Genomic DNA, 20,402 nt, shown 5'->3' with positions numbered 1-20,402 from the left:
GTTAATAAATAGTTTGAAACAATATGAGAGGTGTTTACAAACGTCTGAAACAGTTGGGTATGCTAATAAAAAATTACTAAACATACCTTGTTCCACAACGCGAAATTCCGACTTATGCGAGGTGTCTTGGAACGCATCCCTCGCGTAAGTCGGGACTACTGTACTAATATTCCAGACAAAAAGGATTATTTTTTAATTGCAGTAAAAAGATTTGATCTTGATTTAATACTCTTCAACACAGTAAAATAAAACATATTTAAATGAAATTTTATTCATGAGAATTAGTAATTTTTCTAAAAATCACCATAAAAGTATATTACAGCAAGCTAAGAATAGCTTCAGATTTAATATTACAAGTTTCAGCTACTCCAAATGAGTTCATGAAATAATAGATTAATTTTAAAATCCAATTCCAGTTTGATGATATTCTCAGCTAGAATTCTTGTGATTTTTCTCCTAGATGACTTTACAGAACGTATTTTCTAGTTCAAATTTAAATTAGAATATCGCACTTATAAATGTCAATATAAAAAATACTAATGAAAAATTAAGATCCTAGATGGGAAGAATGTGATATACACAAATTAAATTACACTTCTGATTTGTACGCCTTGTACACAGAATCTTCAGGTGATAATTCTGAGTTCCACCCAAAACGGTTTTGGAAGATTCATTTCGCAATTCTCAGGACAACTTCACTAAACAGCAAATGAAGTTTAAAGGAGAGACAGCAAGCAATACTTTTAAAACCTAAAAAGAGTAAAACAATTATTAATGTTCACATCAATAATATTACTATTATAAACATGAATGCAGTTGAAACAATTTAAAACAAGCCATGGTGTATTTAATGCACTTTGTACTACATTAGAGGAAAAATAAATTTTCAAATTATCTATGGTGCACCATGGAAAATTCTTAGACATGATCACGTACATATGGAATTCTTACTCAATGAACCAGGATTAACGAAAAGTGACCTTTATATAAAGTATCCGACCAAATGCATATGAATACTTATTTTGAACGGCTAACGATGGCATTGCAGCAGCCACTCAATTTAATGAAACATTAGGATGTTTAATAGAAGAATTCTACAGCAATGACCACTGCTTCCAACAGAAAGTCAGGACTTTCAACTGATGCTTTATGTCATTATGTATAAGAATTTATCTATCCATATTCTAAAGGATTTATGCAAAAATGTGGCTTAATACTGGAACAAACATTAGGGGTTTAGACGCTGAATCTGATTATAGAATATGAGGCAGTGAGGAGCAGAGAGATGTAATTGGCAAAATTAAATATTTGGAGATAATCACTACAAACAGTATGGGAACCTCTCCTCTGCTTTGGAGGCAAGAGATAGTAGTAGCCCTGGTAGGTGCTGCTGTATAGCATGATTTAGAAAAAAAATTCAATGACGCCTACCTAGAAAACTTTATACGCATTTTCCTCGAAACTTGAAACTGCCCGCTTACATTCCTTTGCTTCTCACTGCCTCATATATAATTGTCACCACATATGAGGTCCCATACGAAGTTTTAAAAGAACCTTTGCATCGGAAGTGGGTGAAAATTGTATTTTAAAGATTCTGATGAAATCGTTGAAGGTGCAACTCGACTCGTGAGTGCTTGTGTTGACGTTTGGAAAGCTTGCATTTGGCGGTTGGCAGCAGTTCTTTCCTTGCCTCGTCATACTGTAGTTTCTACCTTTAAATGTTTTAAAACTTTTTGGCTTTTACAATGCTCATTCTTTTAAGTGTTTTAAAGAAATAAAATCAGTTCTTGTTCAAACAAATGTAATATGCTTCTTTTCTGAACTGTAAAAAGCAGAAATGTCAGGATGAATTTATATTTCATAATACTTACCAAATTTAATCGACTTAAAACACTGCAAGAGAACCGTTTCAAAATTATAGCACAACAGTTTTCCATCATTCAAAAAATGTTTTTTAAGGAAAAATTAGGCAGTCTATGATGGGAGATATTTTGATACCTGAGATTTTGTCACATTTACAAATTTTGGGCAATTGTCTCAATACAGCAAGATAAAGTGAGCAGGACTTTTATTTGTTGCATATTATTGTAATTGCACATGTTGAACTAATTGTTACATTATCAATATTATGAAAAAATAAAAAACAGGATTAGATAAATATATCAAGATACACAGAAAATTACTTAAGATTATTTTTAATAATAAAATACAATACACATTACTCTAATGTTGCAAATATTGTACTTCCAAAAACTAATATCGAAAATATGACGTTTTCAAAATAAATCTGCGAATAACGATAAAAACAGGAAATTGCCAACATCAGTTTTGAGCCAAAAAGCACTTAACAGGGATGATTGTGATCAGAGAGCAAAAAGGCGGAAATCTAAAAAAATTTCGTAAAAGGAATGATATCCAAAATAAAATCCGTGAAAGGGGTGATATCCAAAACTGCATCAAAATAGAACCTTGAAGCCATAATATTCAAATATTCAACAAAAAATGGCTAATTTACCAGTTTTAAAGGTAATACGTATTTAAGTATAAGTAATAACTTTGTACAATTTGCTGCATTGCACCATTTTTTGCAAGAGCATTTAATCCTAAATAAATCTAAATTTTGTAAAAGAGGCAACAATTTTTAACCCTTGAGTCCTTGAACAAAAGGTTGGAGGAGTCAAGAGGCTGCATCACACAATAGTGTCAACTTTTTTATTTTCAGAGAAAAATAATTTTTTTTTCATTAAAAACATGAGTTTATAGCTTTAAACGAGAATATAGATTTTAAAATTAGGTCTGTTTGTAAAGTAAAAATTTACAACAGAGAGGAAACAGGGTTCATACTCAATTTGGATAAAAATTTCCATGCCTTTTCCAAGACTTTATAAAAATTTTCATGGCCTTGTTATACAAAGAGAATAGTACTATTAAATGCCAAACTTGCCAATTTTCAGAAATGGGCTTTCGAAAAACTTTTATGCGAGTGCCACTACCTCATTGGAGGGCACTTTGTGACGGAAAAATATCAGTGCACTGCAGAAACTAATAAATTATTCTTATTTGTCTTCATCATACTTCATCATTCAAGTAAAGTAAAAATGCAATACACTGATGTTTAAATGTCTAACAAATATTTAATAAATAGGGCAGAACAGTAATGAATGGGACAAAAATTGAATGGGTCATTACTAAGTTACCAATAATAAATTTACTTTATAAAAACATTGCCCTTTGGTGTCCATAGTGCATCTACTCACCCCAATGTAACTGAACAATATACTTTATTCGTTCATTAAAGTAAAGCCACGTTTTTCAGTTTTTTCATTTTTCTAAACCAGATATTTCAGCTGGCCACAAGGGGATCGGTTTTACGAGCTGTGTGGTGGGCACCACTGTTTTAGAGTATTAGAATTCCCCTATTTCCATGTTCTATTGCCTGACTAAAATCTTCACTTTCTAAAGCCTTCAACATATTAAGATAAACGCTGGTAAATTTAATAATTAATCTTTTACAAGTAGTTGAAACAAACTCTGGTGCAATTGAATTACTTTTTGAGGGGGCGTGGCAAAAATCAAGAAAGTGCAAGTTCACTACTACAGAATATAAAATATAAAAAGTGCAGAAAATAATAGTGAATTTAAAATTAGTGATGTCTTAGTAGTAAAATCACATTATAATAAAAAGGCGAGCGGCTGTTACAGAAGCGGATGAAATTGGATTCCAAAACTCAGACTTGTTTCTGAGATTGTTCAAGTTATGTGCAATATTACTAAACCACTCAATATTTCTACTGCTCTTTTAGATATTGTTACTTTCTTACTACTCAAGACATTTTTTCATGACTTTAAATAAATTTTCATGACTTTTGATGAAAATATTAATTTTCCATGACTTTTCCAGGTCTGAAATTTGTTAATTTTTTTCCCAAGACTTTCCATGACCCGTGCGAACCTTGGGAAAATCTAAATTTTCTTTGTGTCGTAGAACATACTTTTCATAGTAAGAATTGAAAATAAATAAATATATATCTGTATATAAACAATTGGTTATCATTTTCCTTGCATTGGAACCCAATGTAAAGCCTAAACCGTTTGAGATTCACAATATTTTTTACTTTCTTAAATGCACAAAAAAAAAGTGACCATGCCAAGTTTCAATAAAATTCGAGGCTGTGGGTGTTAAGCCACATCTTTTGATTAACTTTTGCATTTTTTCTAAAATAAATTAAAGTAATTAAAATTTTATTGAAAATGATGAATAAAATAAGCAGATATAAAGTAGCATATAGTAAAAAACCACCCAACATTAAAAATAATTGAAATACTTGCAGGATGCAAAAAGATTGAACTCTCAAACGAGGCAACTTTCGGCGCAGCACATGTCTGACGTCGTTGGCATGATTCCAAAATATACATTTTTGGCAGATATCGCGGAGGATGAAGATACAAGGGGGAAAAAATAGAACAATTAAGAAATAGGGGACTGAAAATTTAAAAAAAAATCGTATTTTCAGATTTTTGAGAAAAATAAGGCTTGAAAAAGGCAAAAAAAGGACTTAAGTGAAGGATACTCACCAAGGATTTATTTTTCATTGAGGTGCCGCAACCGGAAAGGGTTGCTGCGTCCCGTAAGTAGCCGCATAGTTGTAACCGGGGTAAGGAGCCGGTTGACCGTATGGAACTTGCGCGGGTTGGGGCTGTTGACCGGGTGCTGGGTAAGCTCCAGGATAGCCCGATGCTGCAACATTTGCAGAAGCCGGCTGTGCTGCAGGCGTCCCAGTGGGGGTGGGTTGTGTGGCGCCAGAGGCCGCTTGAGGTGCCATGCCCGGTTGAGACATGGGAGCACCAGGTTGCGCCGACTGAGGTGTAGGTTGTCCTCCCTAATAGAAAGAAAGATCCTATGCTTAGTCGAACACGAAACATTTTTATAAAACATCGATATATGTCATAGCTGGGAACCTGCCAAGGAAAAAAGGTTGATAGCGGGGGAATGAGGAGCAAAGTGCAGACCCCGAAGTGGTTTTTTTTGGAGGGAAAAAGTAGGAAATAAGGAATCAAAATTTTAAAAAGTAGGAAAAGGAAAAAAATCATTTAAAAAAGTAGGAAAAAATAGGAAGAGATAGGACTACACATACCTCCAGAGGAAACAAATTTAGCGTACATTTTATTTCTAATGTAAAATAAACTAATAGTATTTTTGATTCAAAACTGTCCCAAAAATAAACCAACAGTACTTTTGAAGTATCAAAGTAATTTAAGACCGAGCTGCAAAAAAAAAAAAACGAAAGAAACAAGCTGACAATCACAAGTACTATGAAAAATAAATTGGTGGAAACAAAGATATTAGTTACAAAATTATGAAAAAAAGAAATTCAAACAAAGAAACACTTTTCAACAATACAGTAATAAAATTATTAATAGTTAAAAGAATAAAATGCAATATAGCGATCGCAAGGGAAAAAAATCAGCAGCTGACATGCATTTTTGCATAAACAGGGGCACATGCTTGAATTTGAAAAAAAAAAAAAAAAAAAAAAGGAAACAGACTGAAAGTGCAGGTTCTTAAATATGGGACACAAAATTTATAATAAAATAATAAAACTAAATAAATAACGAAATAAGTAAACTAAAGAGTGTCTTATTTTATGTATTTTTAGCATTCAACATAAATTTTTGTTTCAGGCACATCATTTATGACGGACAGTGGGGTCAATTTCTCCCCTCCCTGGCTTTGGAAAATTAATGCTTAACTATACAAGTTTGTGTTGTTTTCAGATAAAATTTGTATTCACAGTATACATCCTTCATTAGTAAACCCCGGGGGAAAAACCAAAATGATTGGCCAGTTTTAATTTTAATCAAACAATAAAAATATTGTTTTATTAGTTAGATGATTTTTACCCCCTTCTAGTTCCAAAATTTTTGTCACGGAAAAAGAAGGAAAAAAAACATGATAAAAATAACATTTTTATCATAGACAAAGATCAGTTACTAATGTTTCTCTGTGCATAAAAGGGAAGGAATGTAGTTTCTCTCAATCCTCACCATACAACAAAAATATTCAATTGGAAATTGTTTACGAAATTGAGAGTGATGGTGAGCACCTGGCATCAAATGCCTGCATATATCTCTTTCTCTCCCCTTCTTTTGATAAGGCACCCTGAGTACAATAACTTACAGCAGATATGCCGTATCCGTATAATTGCCGCACCCAGAAAAGAGTAAGAGTCAAAAAAAATTTTAAAGATAATGTGCAAAATGCTGCATTGCCATAAATGCAGCAGCACAAAAAAATGATGACCAACACCTCAATATTGATGATATATCAGAGTAGAAAATACAAATCAAAACGGGGGAAAAAAAAAAATCAGTACATATTTGCTTGTGGCTCTATCCCACAACTTTTAAAAAGTGAAGAAATAAAAATTGAATCTCGCATTTAAATTGATTTCCAATTCTAGAAAAATTGGGAACATTTTGTCCATTTAGGTTTAGCAGTATTTATTTTTTTTTTTGCAAATACTCTTTGCAAGGGAAAAAATGTTATAAATTTTATAATCATGTTTGCGATTTAGAATGAAAAATTGATATTTTTGTATGAAAAAAGTTAGTTTCCTCGATTATTTTTGAAATGGCCCGTTTTTGCGAATTTCTGTTATCTGTAGCTTTTATTTTGTACTAACATCAATAAAATATGTGCAGTGTACAGGTTTTTCATTTTTTGCTTCCTTACATTCTTTTTAAGGTTTTACATTGCCTTTCTGTTTAAATAGAGCTTGTAACAGGGTTCATACTCTATTTGGATGAAAAAATCCCATGACTTTTCCATGACTTCATAAAAATATTCATGACCTTGTTACATGAAGACAATAGTACTATTTAACATCAAACTTGCCAATTTTTGGAAATGAGCACTAGCAGAACTTCTACTCTTGAATGCCACTACCTCATCAAATCACTTACTTGTAATTGAAAAAATATCAGCATACACCTAAAAAACTAAACTATTCTTAGCAATAAGTTACCGCCCAAGTTGGTGCTACATGTAATATTTTTGGATGTGATAACCGTACTGTCTGATATATTGCATGTAAACTATTCTTATTCGTCTTCATACAAATTTAAAGAAAATAAAAATGCAGTGAATGGAATATAATGCTTAAAGGCTTTTTTAAAAAAAAATAAACAGGCAGGATAATAATGAATGCGTCAAAGGTTGAATGAGTCATTACTAAGTTTCAATAAATTTGCTTCAAAAGTTGCCTTTTAATGTCAATAGTGCATTTATCATCCGTATAACTTGACAGTATTTTGATTCTTTAAAGTAAAGCCACGTTCTTGAGTTAATTCATGTTTCTAGTTTCTACACCAGATATAAAAATATATATATATATATATTAGTAGGTAGTGAATAAATCTTCTGATTCAAATGTACTTGTTTACTTATAGTAGCTTTGAATTGCATGGGTTAGTTTTGCGGGCCGAATGTTGGGCAGAGTGTTAGAATTCCCCTGTTTCAATATTCTATCGTCTGACTACAGATCTTCCATTTTTTGAAACCTTCAACAAATAAAGAAAAACTTAAATTTAATTATAAAGTTTTTATGAGTGATGGAAACTAACTCGAATGCAATGGAATTGCGTTTTCCGGGTGGGCGAAATCAAGAACATGAAAGTTTGCTACTACAGAATATAAAAAGTGCTGAAAATAATAGTAAATTCAAAATGAGTGATGTCAAAGCACTAAAATAACATTGCAAAAAAAAAAAAAAAAAGCGGCTACTTCAGAAGTGGATGCAATGAGATTTTAAAATTCAGATTTGTTTTCAGGTTAGTTCAATTTTCCAGTTTTAACAATTTTTATGTGCTTGACTGTTAAATCACTCAAGATTTCAAATGCTCTTTTAGCTATTGTTTTTTTAACCTTGCCCAGTAATCAACTACACAAAAAATTGGTGAATAGGAAATTTAGGCTTTTCCCGCACTTTTTGAAGTTGGTCGTTTACTTTAATTAAAGCTTCTAATTGACAGGTAAATAGTATATAGTTGCATCAGAATGTGCCAGTATTTTTTCTTTGTTTCTTTAAAACAGTAGGACTGAAGTCAGGGAGATGAAAACAAAAGTCGATCATAAACGCCGCAACGGCAAAAAAGACACAAAAATTTAACTTTAAACACGCAAATGCTGCGGCGTTCATTTCAGAAATTACTGTAGTCGGTCAATGAAAAGCTCAAAATCCACTTGTTTCTTTTGCTTTTCAAAATTTAAACATTCAGAAAATTATCAATGCGGCGTTGTAAAAATAAGAATCAATGCACGATTAGAAGTGCTATACTCAAGAAAGAAAAAGTAGGAAAAAAAAAGGAAAAAGTAGGAAAATAAGGAGAGAGCTCTAAAAAGTAGGAAAAATAGGAACTCTTTGGGGTCTGAAAGTGAAATGGTGAAATTTTAACCTTATTAGCAACACATGTAGTCTATTCCAGTCAAAAAGTTCTGAAAATCAAAAAAGGTGATAATAGAAACAATTTTCAAAAAATCCATATTCATTTTGTATTTTTTTGTTACAACTTTTCAAAAATTTTTAAATAATGTTCCACCTAACCACACAAAAAAGAAAAGTAAAAATGTTTCAGGGTGTGTTCCATTATAAAATACATTGTTCATTGGTTATCTTTACTTATTTTGCCCCACATTCCCCTACAGCTGATCCACCTTTAGGAATTGGTAAATTTCATCAAAGTAATCTTTCCTAAGAGTCGAAAAGGGTAAAATACTTCTGCAAGCAAATAATTTTTTATTTCCTACATGGCCTGGTCATGAGATATTTCTAGAAAACATGCACAAAGGTATGTTTGCAAACGGGTCGTTTCCTCCCCACAGCCCAAAAATAACATTCTTCAAGATACATAAATCTAATCCAATAGCCAATAAACTCCACAAAAAGCGGAAATTAACCACAAGTTTAGCATCTGCACAGCACTAATCTTCACCTTTTACAGTTATAGTAAAGTTATTCATTCATTGAAGGTTGAATGTCCGGAAATCTTTATATCGCACATCATAAAAATTTTTAGATTCTCTCCCGAGCTGATTCCTGCCTCATACTATGCTGCAATAAATTAAAAAATTTTAAATTATATGAATCACTGATTTCTATGGAGACATTGCCAGTCATGTTAATTGTTGATTTAAGGTTTAAATATACTGAAAGATTTCAGAGCTTTGAGGTTGCTTCATTTTCCTTTTTTAAAGAATTTTGAAATCACTCCTTAGATCATGAGAACCAGACACACATTGAAGACTACTTTTTTGAGAAAATGAACACATGCTTTTAGAGGTTTAAATAGGAAGGAAATGTTAAACTTACCGGTGCTTGACCACCGCGTGCTTGTTGTTCAATTATATCTGCTTCTCTAAACATACCTAATGAACGATAATATTCTACCCATGCAGCACTGTAGTCAGCTTGACCTGTACTAACTGCTACATCTGCAACAAAAGATGCATTTTTATCAAAAAATATTTCAATTACAGATAAAAAAAATTCCCCTTGGCACTTTCTCTCAATGCCAACTTATACAAATTCAGAATTTATAAACAATGAAGTTAAGAAAAAAAAAGGCTTACTATTTTGTGGTTGAGCCTGAGGCTGTGCAGCAGGCTGTGCTTGAGGCATTTGGCCCGGTTGAGGCTGTGATTGACCCGGCTGATTATAAAATTGTGCATAATAAGCAGCCCATGCAGCAGCATTGGCATCAGCAGCAGCTTTAGCTATTAAGAAAAAAGCAAAAATTTTTAAAGTGCCAAAATTAGATAAAAATATATAGGATAATAAAACAGAAGTATTTTAATTTTTTTAAAGTATAATATTTCCAAAAATTTTAAATAGGACCTTTTATTTTCACCGCAATAGCTAATTTTTAACATTTCTTTCACTCCATGACGATTCTGGCAAGAACATGAACAGATTCCCAGCCAGAGTGTCCTGGAAAAATTATACCAAGCAGGAACTATTTTTAAACTTGACAGCATTTTATACTATAATTATACCAAATGATTTTTTATTTAAAGGCTCAAACTCAAATTTGGTTAAGTAAGAATTTTTGCAGTTCACTTCAATTTATAAGGTCTTTGATTTCCAGCCGAGATTTTTTTTTCTGTTTGATGACATTTTCAGAAAAAATGTATACCATAGTACTCTCATAGTAGTTTTTCATAGAATATATTGAATGCATAAACATGCCTAATTTATTCAGACAATTAAAAAAATCAAATTTGAAAAACCGCTGTGATGGTGTACAAAAACATGATTCAGAGAAAAGTAAGTTATGTCGAATAAGTAAGTCCATAGTCCAATGATTGGTAACTTAAACTAGTTAGTGGCTTATGTCTACTTTCAGTTTCTCTACAATTGGCTTAAGGAAAACAAATTCTCAAGATTCTTACAGAGAATGAAAGAATTTGCTATTGTTTCAGTTTATCTTTTGGTACACAATTTTAACTAAATGACGCAAGGAGCTGACTCGAAATAATTTGATTTACTTAATGGCTAAGTTTTTACTAATGAGTGATGGCAGCATTTGAAATTAGATAATGTTATTATTAGAATATATTGCCAAATTATTTGAAACTTCTACATCAATATGGGGAGATGGAATAGAAGAAACAAGAACTCAAAATTAATGAAGAAAATACTGCACAAGAAAATACACATTTACATGTGAAGAATGTCTTCACCAAAAAACAGGAAATTTGCTGTTGACAATTCCTAACTCTCGAAATCGCAGTTAGTTTCAGATGGTTTACTTTTTGATCGATTTGCTCTGGGGGACAATATCAACAGCATTCAAGCGGGGAAGGAATACCCCAGAGCTCTTGAGAAGGATAACAAAGCTGCCAATAAATTGTCACTGAAACTTGGAATACGGAATCACTATAAATGCAACTGTCAAGACAGAAAAAAAAATTGAAGTTTATCTTAGTTGCAGTCACTTTCTTAAAAAACTTCCAATATAAGCAGGTACGATAATAGTGCAAGCTTAGGAGGGGGGGGGGGAGGGGAATTAAGGAGGGCAATCAAAAGTTCGGGGAAGCTTCAGAAGGAGGGAGATGAGGATAACAATGAGAAAAATGAGTGGCTGAGCAATCTGCTAAGACTGATCACTAAACCTTTAATACATTGTCAAACCTAAACTATTTATTGTTTCACAAAAATCTTCTGCATGCTTTTTTAAATATATGATCGGCAACAAACCTGCATTATTTCATTAAATTATCCCAAATTATGGGTGGTTAGTTATTTTCCTTGTTGATTTGACCCAACAAAAGGAAGGGGAATTATATATATATATGAAATCTTTATAAATATCTTTAAAAAAACGAAGAATACATGTGTATTATGTACGTTCCCTATACAAATCCAGTCTTCGCTGGATCTGGACCAAATTTAGCAAGGAGGTAATCGGGCACCCAGACTTTTTTCTGTTCAAGGAACGAACGGAACGTAGAATGAGAAGGAACATAGGGGGATTTCAAATTCTAAAGGGGAATTGAACCTTTCAAATTTTAATTTTGACCCGAAAATGGCGTTAAACTAGCTTTTTCTATCGGAAAATTCAATTCCCTTTTGAAAGCCCACGAAAAATAAGTTATTTACCTCCTTCAAATTAGAAAAAAACCAAGGCTGTAAAAATCACAGGGAATGTTATGGAACATCCAAATCAAATTGGAAATTTATCGTTTGACAATAAGCTCAGTTCAAATTAGAGTGAAGAAAGATATGCTGCCATTTTTTTTCTCGACTGTGAATAGATAAAAATATTGATTTTGCTTTAAAGTAAATTTTACTTATGATTTTTTTTTATTCTACTGATAGCAGAAGATAATCAAGGATTTTAGTTGTAATTAACATAGAATTACGCTTAATTTATTCGGGACTTTTAGATCTGCCGTTAACAAAATTTAAAAATCATTACTTTGACAGAAGTTATTTTTGCTTTTCTTTCTCTAATCAAATCCTAATTGTTGAACATGCCTCACTTGACATAACTTCTACTTTCGAGGGGAACCGTGCAAAGCCGGGTGACGCAGATAGTGACTAATAAAATAAGCCCCATATTTTGAAATACTAAACAACTTCAAAAATAATTACACAGGGTTCATACTCTATTTGGATGAAAAAATTCCATGACTTTTTCATGACCTTGTTACATGAAGAGAATAGTACTATTTAATATCAAACTTGCCAATTTTTTATTTATTTATTTTTTTTTTGGAAATGAGCGTTAGCAAAACTTCTATGTGAATGCCACTACCTAATTGAAAAAATATCAGTTTACACCTAAAAAAACTGAATAATTCTTACATGTTTTCATCATATAAGTTTAAGTTAAGTAAAAGTTTATGGGTTCAAGTTTACAGTGAATGATACTTAAATGTCGATTATTTTTTTCATGAACAGGCAGAATGATAATGATTGGGGAAAAGGTTGAATGAATCATTACTAAGTTTCAATAAATTTTTGTTTCAAAAGTTGCTTTTTAGTGTCAACTTGACTATTTTTTGGTTCTTTAAAATAAAGCCACGTTCTTTAGTTAATTCATGTTTCTAAACCAAATATTTATTTAAAAAAAATTTAAATAAAAACATTTCATAGTAAATAAATCTTTTGATATAAATGTACTTGTTTACTTATTTGTACATTTTCAAATGCATATAAATTAATAGGTTCAGAAATTCTAAAACATGTTTGAATAATGACACTGAACGTACCAGCCAGTCACATGGATGAGTTTTGCGGGCCGTATATTGGGCACTACTGTTTTTGTGCATTAGAATTCCCCTATTTCTGTATTCTATCGCATGACTAAAGATTGTCCAAAACCTTCAACAAATTGAGATAAACTCTGATAAATTTAAAAATAAAGATTTAGGAGTAATGGAAACGAACTTGGATGCAATGTTTTTTGAGATCATTCAATTTTCCAGTTTAAATAGCTTTCATGGTGCAATACTAAATCACTCAAGATTTCTAAAACTCTTCTTAGCTACTGTTACTTTTTCCCAGAACATTTTTCCATGACTCAAAATAAATTTCCATGACTTAGACTGAAAATTTCAATTTTCCATGACTTTTCCAGGTCTGAAATTTGCTTATTTTTTTCCCATGACTTTCCAGGATTTCCATGAACCGTACGAACCCTGATTACAAGATTTTAAAAATGCAAAACAATTGAAATTTCAAACAAGGCAGCCAATTTTCAGCGAAGTTTACTTGGTGTTGGCATGTATTTTTCTGCACAGAGATCGGGGTAATGGAAGATGGAGAAGAGAAAATATGAGAAGCATGGAAGAAGGGCCTAAACAACTGAAAATGTGGAGATTTAATGATATAGGATTATTTAGGCATGCATGAGCTAAGCTAAATACTGACAAAATAGCAATTAAGACTACCTGGATCATTAGAAGGTACAGGAACACCAGAAGGCTGAGGCTGGTTTGGCCAAGGCTGGTAACCTGCACCATACGGCTGCATGCCGGCATATGGCTGACCAGGACCAGGCTGCTGACTGTAAAAGAAATAACCTTAAAGCAAATGGAATTTTTTTATGCTCAAAATATATACTGTCCAACAATTATTTTCATCAATTTGTCTCTGACATTGACATCAATTTCAGTATAGCTGCAATTTTAAGAGAAGTTTTATAAAAGACTTAAATAAAAAAACATAGAAAATAAGCAAACTTACTATTGTTGTTGGTACTGTGGACCTGGATATTGTCCTTGTGGACCAGGACCACCTTGATTAGGGCCTCCGGGTCCTCCAGGAGGTCCTTGACCAGGAGCCTAGATATAACAGAAGCCAAGTTACTTGTGCATACTTTGTGGAGTAAAATTCTATAGCACTTAACATAAGCTGAATCATGTATTTTTTATTCAGGGTTCGTACACAAATCAGGGACTTATAAGGATCTCTAAACGGAACTAATAAGGAATTGGCTCATCTGCACATGATTTGTTTTTGTATGTTTTTATTGTCTTTTTTTTTTTTCTGAGAAATTTTTGTTTCTTAAAAAAGTACTTCCTCCTCAAATGCTTTTTATTTCACTCTTTTTGTTTCATTCCTTTAATTTGATTTTTAATTTTCCAAATATTGGATGGCTCTAGCAGATGTAGCAGCTGTCTTCATTTGTAAGTCATTAACTGACCCAGATAAATTAATACATTAACCAATTATACATTTTCTACTTACATCAATATTTTTAAAATATAAAATTATGCAAGGTAATATCTGTCAATATAGTGGAACATAGGTAACTCGGTACCCCAAGGGCAAATGAAAACATGTCGACTTAGGATGTCAACTTACTGAGGTTCCATAACTTGAATTCCTGCAAAGTTTATGGATCAATTGCTTACCAATGTTTAACATTCATTTTGAAAATTAATTCCAGTAAATGAAATTTCTTTCTTTTGAAAAGTACATGATAAAATTACTAATATTACTTTTTGAATACCTCATGAGGAAAAAATTCACAATTTTTGGAAAAAGAAAAGCTTGTTGTCAGTAAGTTGTGTAAAAGATGAAAGTCCTGCTCACCCAGATTCTTAAGCCCAGATTCCAAACCAAAAAATCGGAACTGTTTTGATATTTTTAAAGAGAAGAATATAAGTAGCATAAAAGAATTTTTGGTCATGATTTTATGTTTAATTTACATTTTCATAAGACCAAGTAAAAAAGTCTCATCAGTAAAGGAACAGAGCTGCTGTGCTTAACACAAAAGTCAACAATTTTTATTACAATTGAGTTATTGTCAACAGGTGGTTCTGCACAACAGTTAACCCTAAATGCACTTTCATATTCATTAGTGAAAGTGGCATCTTAATCATGTGCATGTAACCATAAACATTTGAAACAATTCCAGAGTTCAAACTACCTAAACTCTAAAATCATCTTCACACACTCTTCAAACATAGAAATGAACGAGTCGAGGACGAGAAACAAAACTACTCACCATGCCACCCACTCTTTCCATGATGAGCTGTTTCGCATGCTCGATCTGCTGGGGGTTGCCCCGAATGATGAAGATCTTTTCGTGTGGATTCGGAGGAGCCCCTCTCGCTATTTCGACGTGCGCACCGGATTGCTGGTTGATGTTCCTGACTGTTTCGCCGCCTTTGCCGATGACCAGCCCGCATTTGTTGGCCGGGACCGCGAACTGGATTTCGGGGCCCCCTTCTCCGCCACCGGGACGTCCCATCCTGGGTCCACCAGGCCCGAAATCTGGGCGCATGCCACCTGGGCCACCCATGCCTCCTCGTCCTCTGCCTCGACCGCGTCCTCCGCCGCCCATTGGCATGCCGCCTCCGGGACCACCGCCACCCATCTAGAGAACAGAAATATTCTTTTAGAAGATCATTGTCAAGATTAGAAACTAGTTCAAAAAAAATCTTCTAAAATATGATTGTTAGATTGTTCTTCGAAAAAAAAAAATCTGCAAAGAAAATGTGGTGTATATATTTTTTTCACTTGTTTTGAGGCCAAAATGTAGAAGAATTAAAAAAAGATTTTCATTTTGAAAGAAACTTTCATAGTGCAAAATTAACAGGTCATTTGGTTCGCCTGTATATTTACAGATAATGGATGTTGAATTTCTCGCCAATCTGCTATATTCATTTGCTCGCCCATGTTACGGTTCCACGTTGTGGCAATTCCGTAATTTATTCGTCCATGTTGTGGTAATTTGCTACGCAAAATGTTCTTAAAATTGGGATATAAAAAGAACAAAATTGAATTTTTGAAAAATCGCTAATTGTATGCCGAATTTCATGAAAATCAGCCGAATGGTCTACGGCGCTATGCGCGTCACAGAGATCATGACAGAATTTCAGCTTTATTATTAGAAAAGAAAAAACCACATAATAATTGCAACAAAACATTCCTTTTCTGTGCCATTTAAGCTATTGATTTAAATAAAGAAAATCCATTTTTTTTTTAATCTTAAAACATATTATTCTAATGCAACAAAAATGTACATTATACAAGGCATAATAGCTGAGGACTTCCATGCTAATTCTGTTTCAGACTTTTTATACTGCCTTTCATTGAAAAGTGAAAAAGTTCTTGAATTCAATAAATACAAGTCGAACATTCTGAAGTTGAAAAAAATCTTGAAAGTCTGACATAATTTTGAACGTTTAGGTGGAAAACCAACCTTATTTTGATAATCGTCCATTTAATCATAGCAATCATGCAGCCAACTGGTGCTTCATTTTTTTTTTAATTCAAAAAACAACTCACCATAACACTTTGGATTAGGTCTCTAATCATAGACGCTGCTTTTGGAACTTGTTCCATTGTTCCAGTTATCTGACAAAGTTTATCTCCAGGTAAGTCTTCTTTCCCCTGAACAAACTGTACACGGGCTCCAGAGTCTTGCTGTATCCTCTTGATCATGTCGCCCCCTTTTCCGATGACGACCCCGACAGCTTGCCTGGGCACCATGATCTAAAATTGCATAATACTAATATATTAGTAAAAAATGAGACAATAAATGAACTTGCAAAGTAAGTAAAAATCAAACTTTTAAACCCTAATTCTTAATGTATCATGCAAGTAGAATACATTGTCATAAGTTCAGTTTTGCAAGTTTTATTGTGCAGTAGAATCTAAAAAATCCAAGATTTTGCTTGATTCAAGGTCATTTATATGCTTTTGGTAACTGAAAAACTGTTTAAGCTAAAAACTAATAATCGAAATCTTTTGCATCTACAGGGTGGAGACAAGAATGGCAAAAAGTTCCCTGACTTTTCCCTTTTTAAGTTCACTGAATTTCCCCGATTCACACATTACCATGGATAATGGTTTTCTTCCTTTACCCTACCTGAAAACCATTGCATATTGAATAAAATGCAGTGTTTAAAACATTTTTAACTGTTAATTAAAAAAATATATTTTGAAAATAAGCTTTTTTTAAGTAAAAATAATATATTAAATTATCCACGGAGAAATATTACAGGAAATCTAAAACAAATACTTTATTTCCAGTAACCTGTTAACATAAGAATTCTAAGAAATTATTAAAACCATTCTTAAAGACATATATAAACATGATAAAACTGAAAAAATTTGTTTGGAAATAATTTTGAACTGAATTTTCAAGCAGCATAATTGTTGCTGTGAGAATAACAAGTAATTGTGAAAGTATAGAAGTAATGCATTACTTAGTATTATTTTACTTAAATAATGGACATATTTATATAAAACAAATTGGAACTTTTAAACAACCAGTCATATTGAGCTATTCTCTAGTTGTTTATTTTACGTAGCATGGAACGCCTGGCAGAAAAATTCAAACTACGTAAAATAAACAACTTTACTGACACAGAAGCTTAGGAAGTTTATCCTGTGGTTAATAACTTAAGATTCAATACTTTGACCTTAAGGGGAAAAAATGCAAACATGTGTCAGTGCATAATCACACCCCACTAATTTAACTTTTTTTTTTAACAAATTGGCAGAAAATGCAAATTAAAAAAGGGTATTAAATTTTGCAAAGCAAAAAAAAAAAATTCTTCATTTGATCCATTTTCCCTGAATATATATTATTTTTTCGAAATTCCCTGATCAATAAAGTACCCCGACTATTCCTTGATCTGTCCCCACCCTGATCTAAATTTTACATAGCTACATTTATTAAACCTAAAAAATTGTTCTTCAGACGTCGGGTCAACTTGCCAAATGGCATGAAATATATATCAACTAGAAGATATGAATTTAGTAGATCATACATTAGAAACTAACTTAGAACATTAAATGACTCAAAAATCGCATCACTTTTCCGTAAAAAGAACATATCACTCTCTTGGAATATCCTATTATTTTTTTACAAAAAGGAAGTGCACAACTCATTGCCGTGCCGAGTTGTAAATAAAAAAATGTAAACCATTTTTGAGTTTAAGATAAGAGATATATTTGCATGCACACTAGACACAGACATCAGGACAAAATTCTTCACAACACAAAAATTTGTCAGGGAGTTTTAAAATATATTTTTTGGAGGTAACTAAATCTATGGTGAACAAAGGTAATACTTCATTTTTTTTACAAGGAAGCAAAAGGTGAACTTAATTATGTCGCCCGAATAGTATAAAATTTTAATCACAAAACTTTTCAGTAATCCAAGGTTGCGCAAGTCTCAATTACAATGGATTTTCGAGAATAGACTGTAGTGAGGTGAAGGATAAATTTTGGCGGAAACTAATGTAACCCTTTATAAACCAAGAGAGCTGACAAAAGCTCTGAAAGGGTGAAAATTTAGCAATAGGTAACAAACATGTTATCTAGGCACATAGCTCTTTACAAACTTGACATAATTATATTATTTTTCTAGTCAAAATGTCCAATTCATAACATTTTTTGAGTCTTGCTTGCCATACAAAAGGAAAGTATGTTGTCGTATATTACAGGTAAAATCATAATATGAAACTCTACTTTCTTTTTTGCTTACATTACAATTTGAAGTAAATACGACTTCTGAACCCACATTGGACATCCAAAGGTCAAACTTGCTACTCGCAATGACACAGTAGTTTTCCTTCACATAGGGAATTCACTTCCGCTGTTGGGAAATGAGCCAGATTTTGGTGACATTCAAGTGCTTTTTAGAACATTCACAAAGGAAATGCAATGACATGATTTACAGCAAGAAATAAGGATCCGCCATTGGATAAACAGTTTCTATATGTGCTTGGGGGGGGGGGGGCTATGAGTTACATAAAGGGATCATATATCTATTTACAGAAATGAAAGTCAAAATTTAAAGAAGGTTCACAAAACACTTGTATTCATTTGATATGAATTATTTCTGTTGTTAATTTTATTAGCAATAAAAATTATATACCTCATCCTGCGTTGGTGGGCCACCTCCATTTGAAAAGCCTCTCTGAAATAGTTGCAAATATTTTTAATATTACATAATGTATACATATAAAGCACGTGGTTTCATTACGAAATAAATACAAAAATACTTTTATTGAATGTGCACCTAGCTTTGAAATTAAAATGAGGGGATTCAGCTTAAAATTGGCTCTGACCATTTCTCCAAAAAATGTTGGCATCCTTTGATGTTGATGTTTGTACTAATTTGATACTAATACGGTAAAACCTCTGAAGTAGACCACCTGTCTAAGTTGACTCCTAAAGTAGTGCACCGCAAGTGATCAACTTACACAGGTTTCACTGTACTGCCAAAACATAGCGCTTGTTAATTTTAGTTAGCTTCTTTGAACTAAAGTCGGTTGTTTTGTTTTTATAACTTGCTGGTTTGTTTTATTACAGTCAAATCAAAATGGCTAGTTAGTAGTGATGTGTCAGATTTCTGGTACAATCACATTAGATCAGGTTACTAAATTTAAAATTATCACCCTTTAATGTCTGGTAGTAAACGTTTTAGTGACATGTTTTACCCTTATTTCCGGAAAGAATTGCATGGGTTTTAATTTATGATGCTATTAATGAAGATTGTGTTCGAATTATAATCAGGGATTGCCTTGTCCGTTTTAATTCTCCCCACCTCCATATTTTTGATGAAAATATAATTATAAAAAATATTCATTATGTAGGCTAAGAAAAAATTTCAAGGAGCCTCAATATAAAATACTTGAAAAAAAAAAAAAAAAAAAAACGGTAATTAGATAAGACTTGCTTACTTCCATTTCTTTTTGTGCTAGAAGATCTATTACCATTTGCTTAGCAAACTGAAAAAAAAAAAAAATAAATAACAATTACATTAATTATTTTAGATGGTAAATCAATGCAAAAAATGCAACTTAGACAGAAAAGAATATTTACCTCAACTTTTGCAGGATCACCAGATATCCTTAAAGGTTTTTCATGTGCAGTTTGTTGTGGACCATCTTGAATTAACACCATCTTAACACCACCTTTTTCCTAAGAGAATAAGAAAGGAATTTAAAATGCCTGATTTCCACTTACAGTATATAATAACAATGAATTTCTATAAATAACAATGAATTTCGTACACATACTTAATTTAACACATTTTCATAAACATAAAAATATATCCAGATGCAACCTTGAGGGGGAAGGGGGGAGCTTGTTTGAAGCAAAGACAAAAAAACACCAACAACTTTCATTACGTCTGTTTGTAGGGAAGGGGTACATAGTAGATTTATTGCCTCATCAAAATAGCCTCTTTTTGCTTTAAAAGAGTGCGACTGTATAGGTAGAGCCTGGATTATAAGTAAATGTACACCCCAATTTAACGATTGTCAAGGGACAGAAAAAAGTTACCGTTAAATCAAGGATATTGTTAAATTGAGGAACGTAGACATTCAATGTTGTCAAATCCAGACTAATGAAATGTATCAATTGAGGAAA

The 20,402-nt window shown here is 32.5% G+C and overlaps 1 protein-coding gene across 1 annotated transcript in view; it reads right to left on the bottom strand.

Moving 5' to 3' along the window:
- Positions 1-255: 255 nt before the first annotated feature.
- LOC129216611 (far upstream element-binding protein 1-like) overlaps positions 256-20,402 on the bottom strand; it is a 20,509-nt gene continuing 362 nt past the window's right edge. Inside the window, exons 2-12 of the mRNA XM_054850828.1 lie at positions 19,854-19,952; positions 19,712-19,759; positions 18,904-18,945; positions 16,302-16,508; positions 15,016-15,387; positions 13,749-13,846; positions 13,454-13,569; positions 9,629-9,772; positions 9,369-9,490; positions 4,576-4,880; positions 256-750 (exon numbers count right to left, since the gene is read on the bottom strand). Coding sequence (XP_054706803.1) covers positions 4,590-4,880; positions 9,369-9,490; positions 9,629-9,772; positions 13,454-13,569; positions 13,749-13,846; positions 15,016-15,387; positions 16,302-16,508; positions 18,904-18,945; positions 19,712-19,759; positions 19,854-19,952 — 1,539 coding nt within the window. The 3' untranslated portion in view covers positions 256-750; positions 4,576-4,589. The remainder of the gene's footprint in view (positions 751-4,575; positions 4,881-9,368; positions 9,491-9,628; positions 9,773-13,453; positions 13,570-13,748; positions 13,847-15,015; positions 15,388-16,301; positions 16,509-18,903; positions 18,946-19,711; positions 19,760-19,853; positions 19,953-20,402) is intronic.

Source organism: Uloborus diversus, chromosome 2, assembly GCF_026930045.1.
Source record: "Uloborus diversus isolate 005 chromosome 2, Udiv.v.3.1, whole genome shotgun sequence".
Classification (NCBI taxonomy): domain Eukaryota; kingdom Metazoa; phylum Arthropoda; class Arachnida; order Araneae; family Uloboridae; genus Uloborus; species Uloborus diversus.
This window is presented reverse-complemented; position numbering and strand designations above follow the sequence as displayed.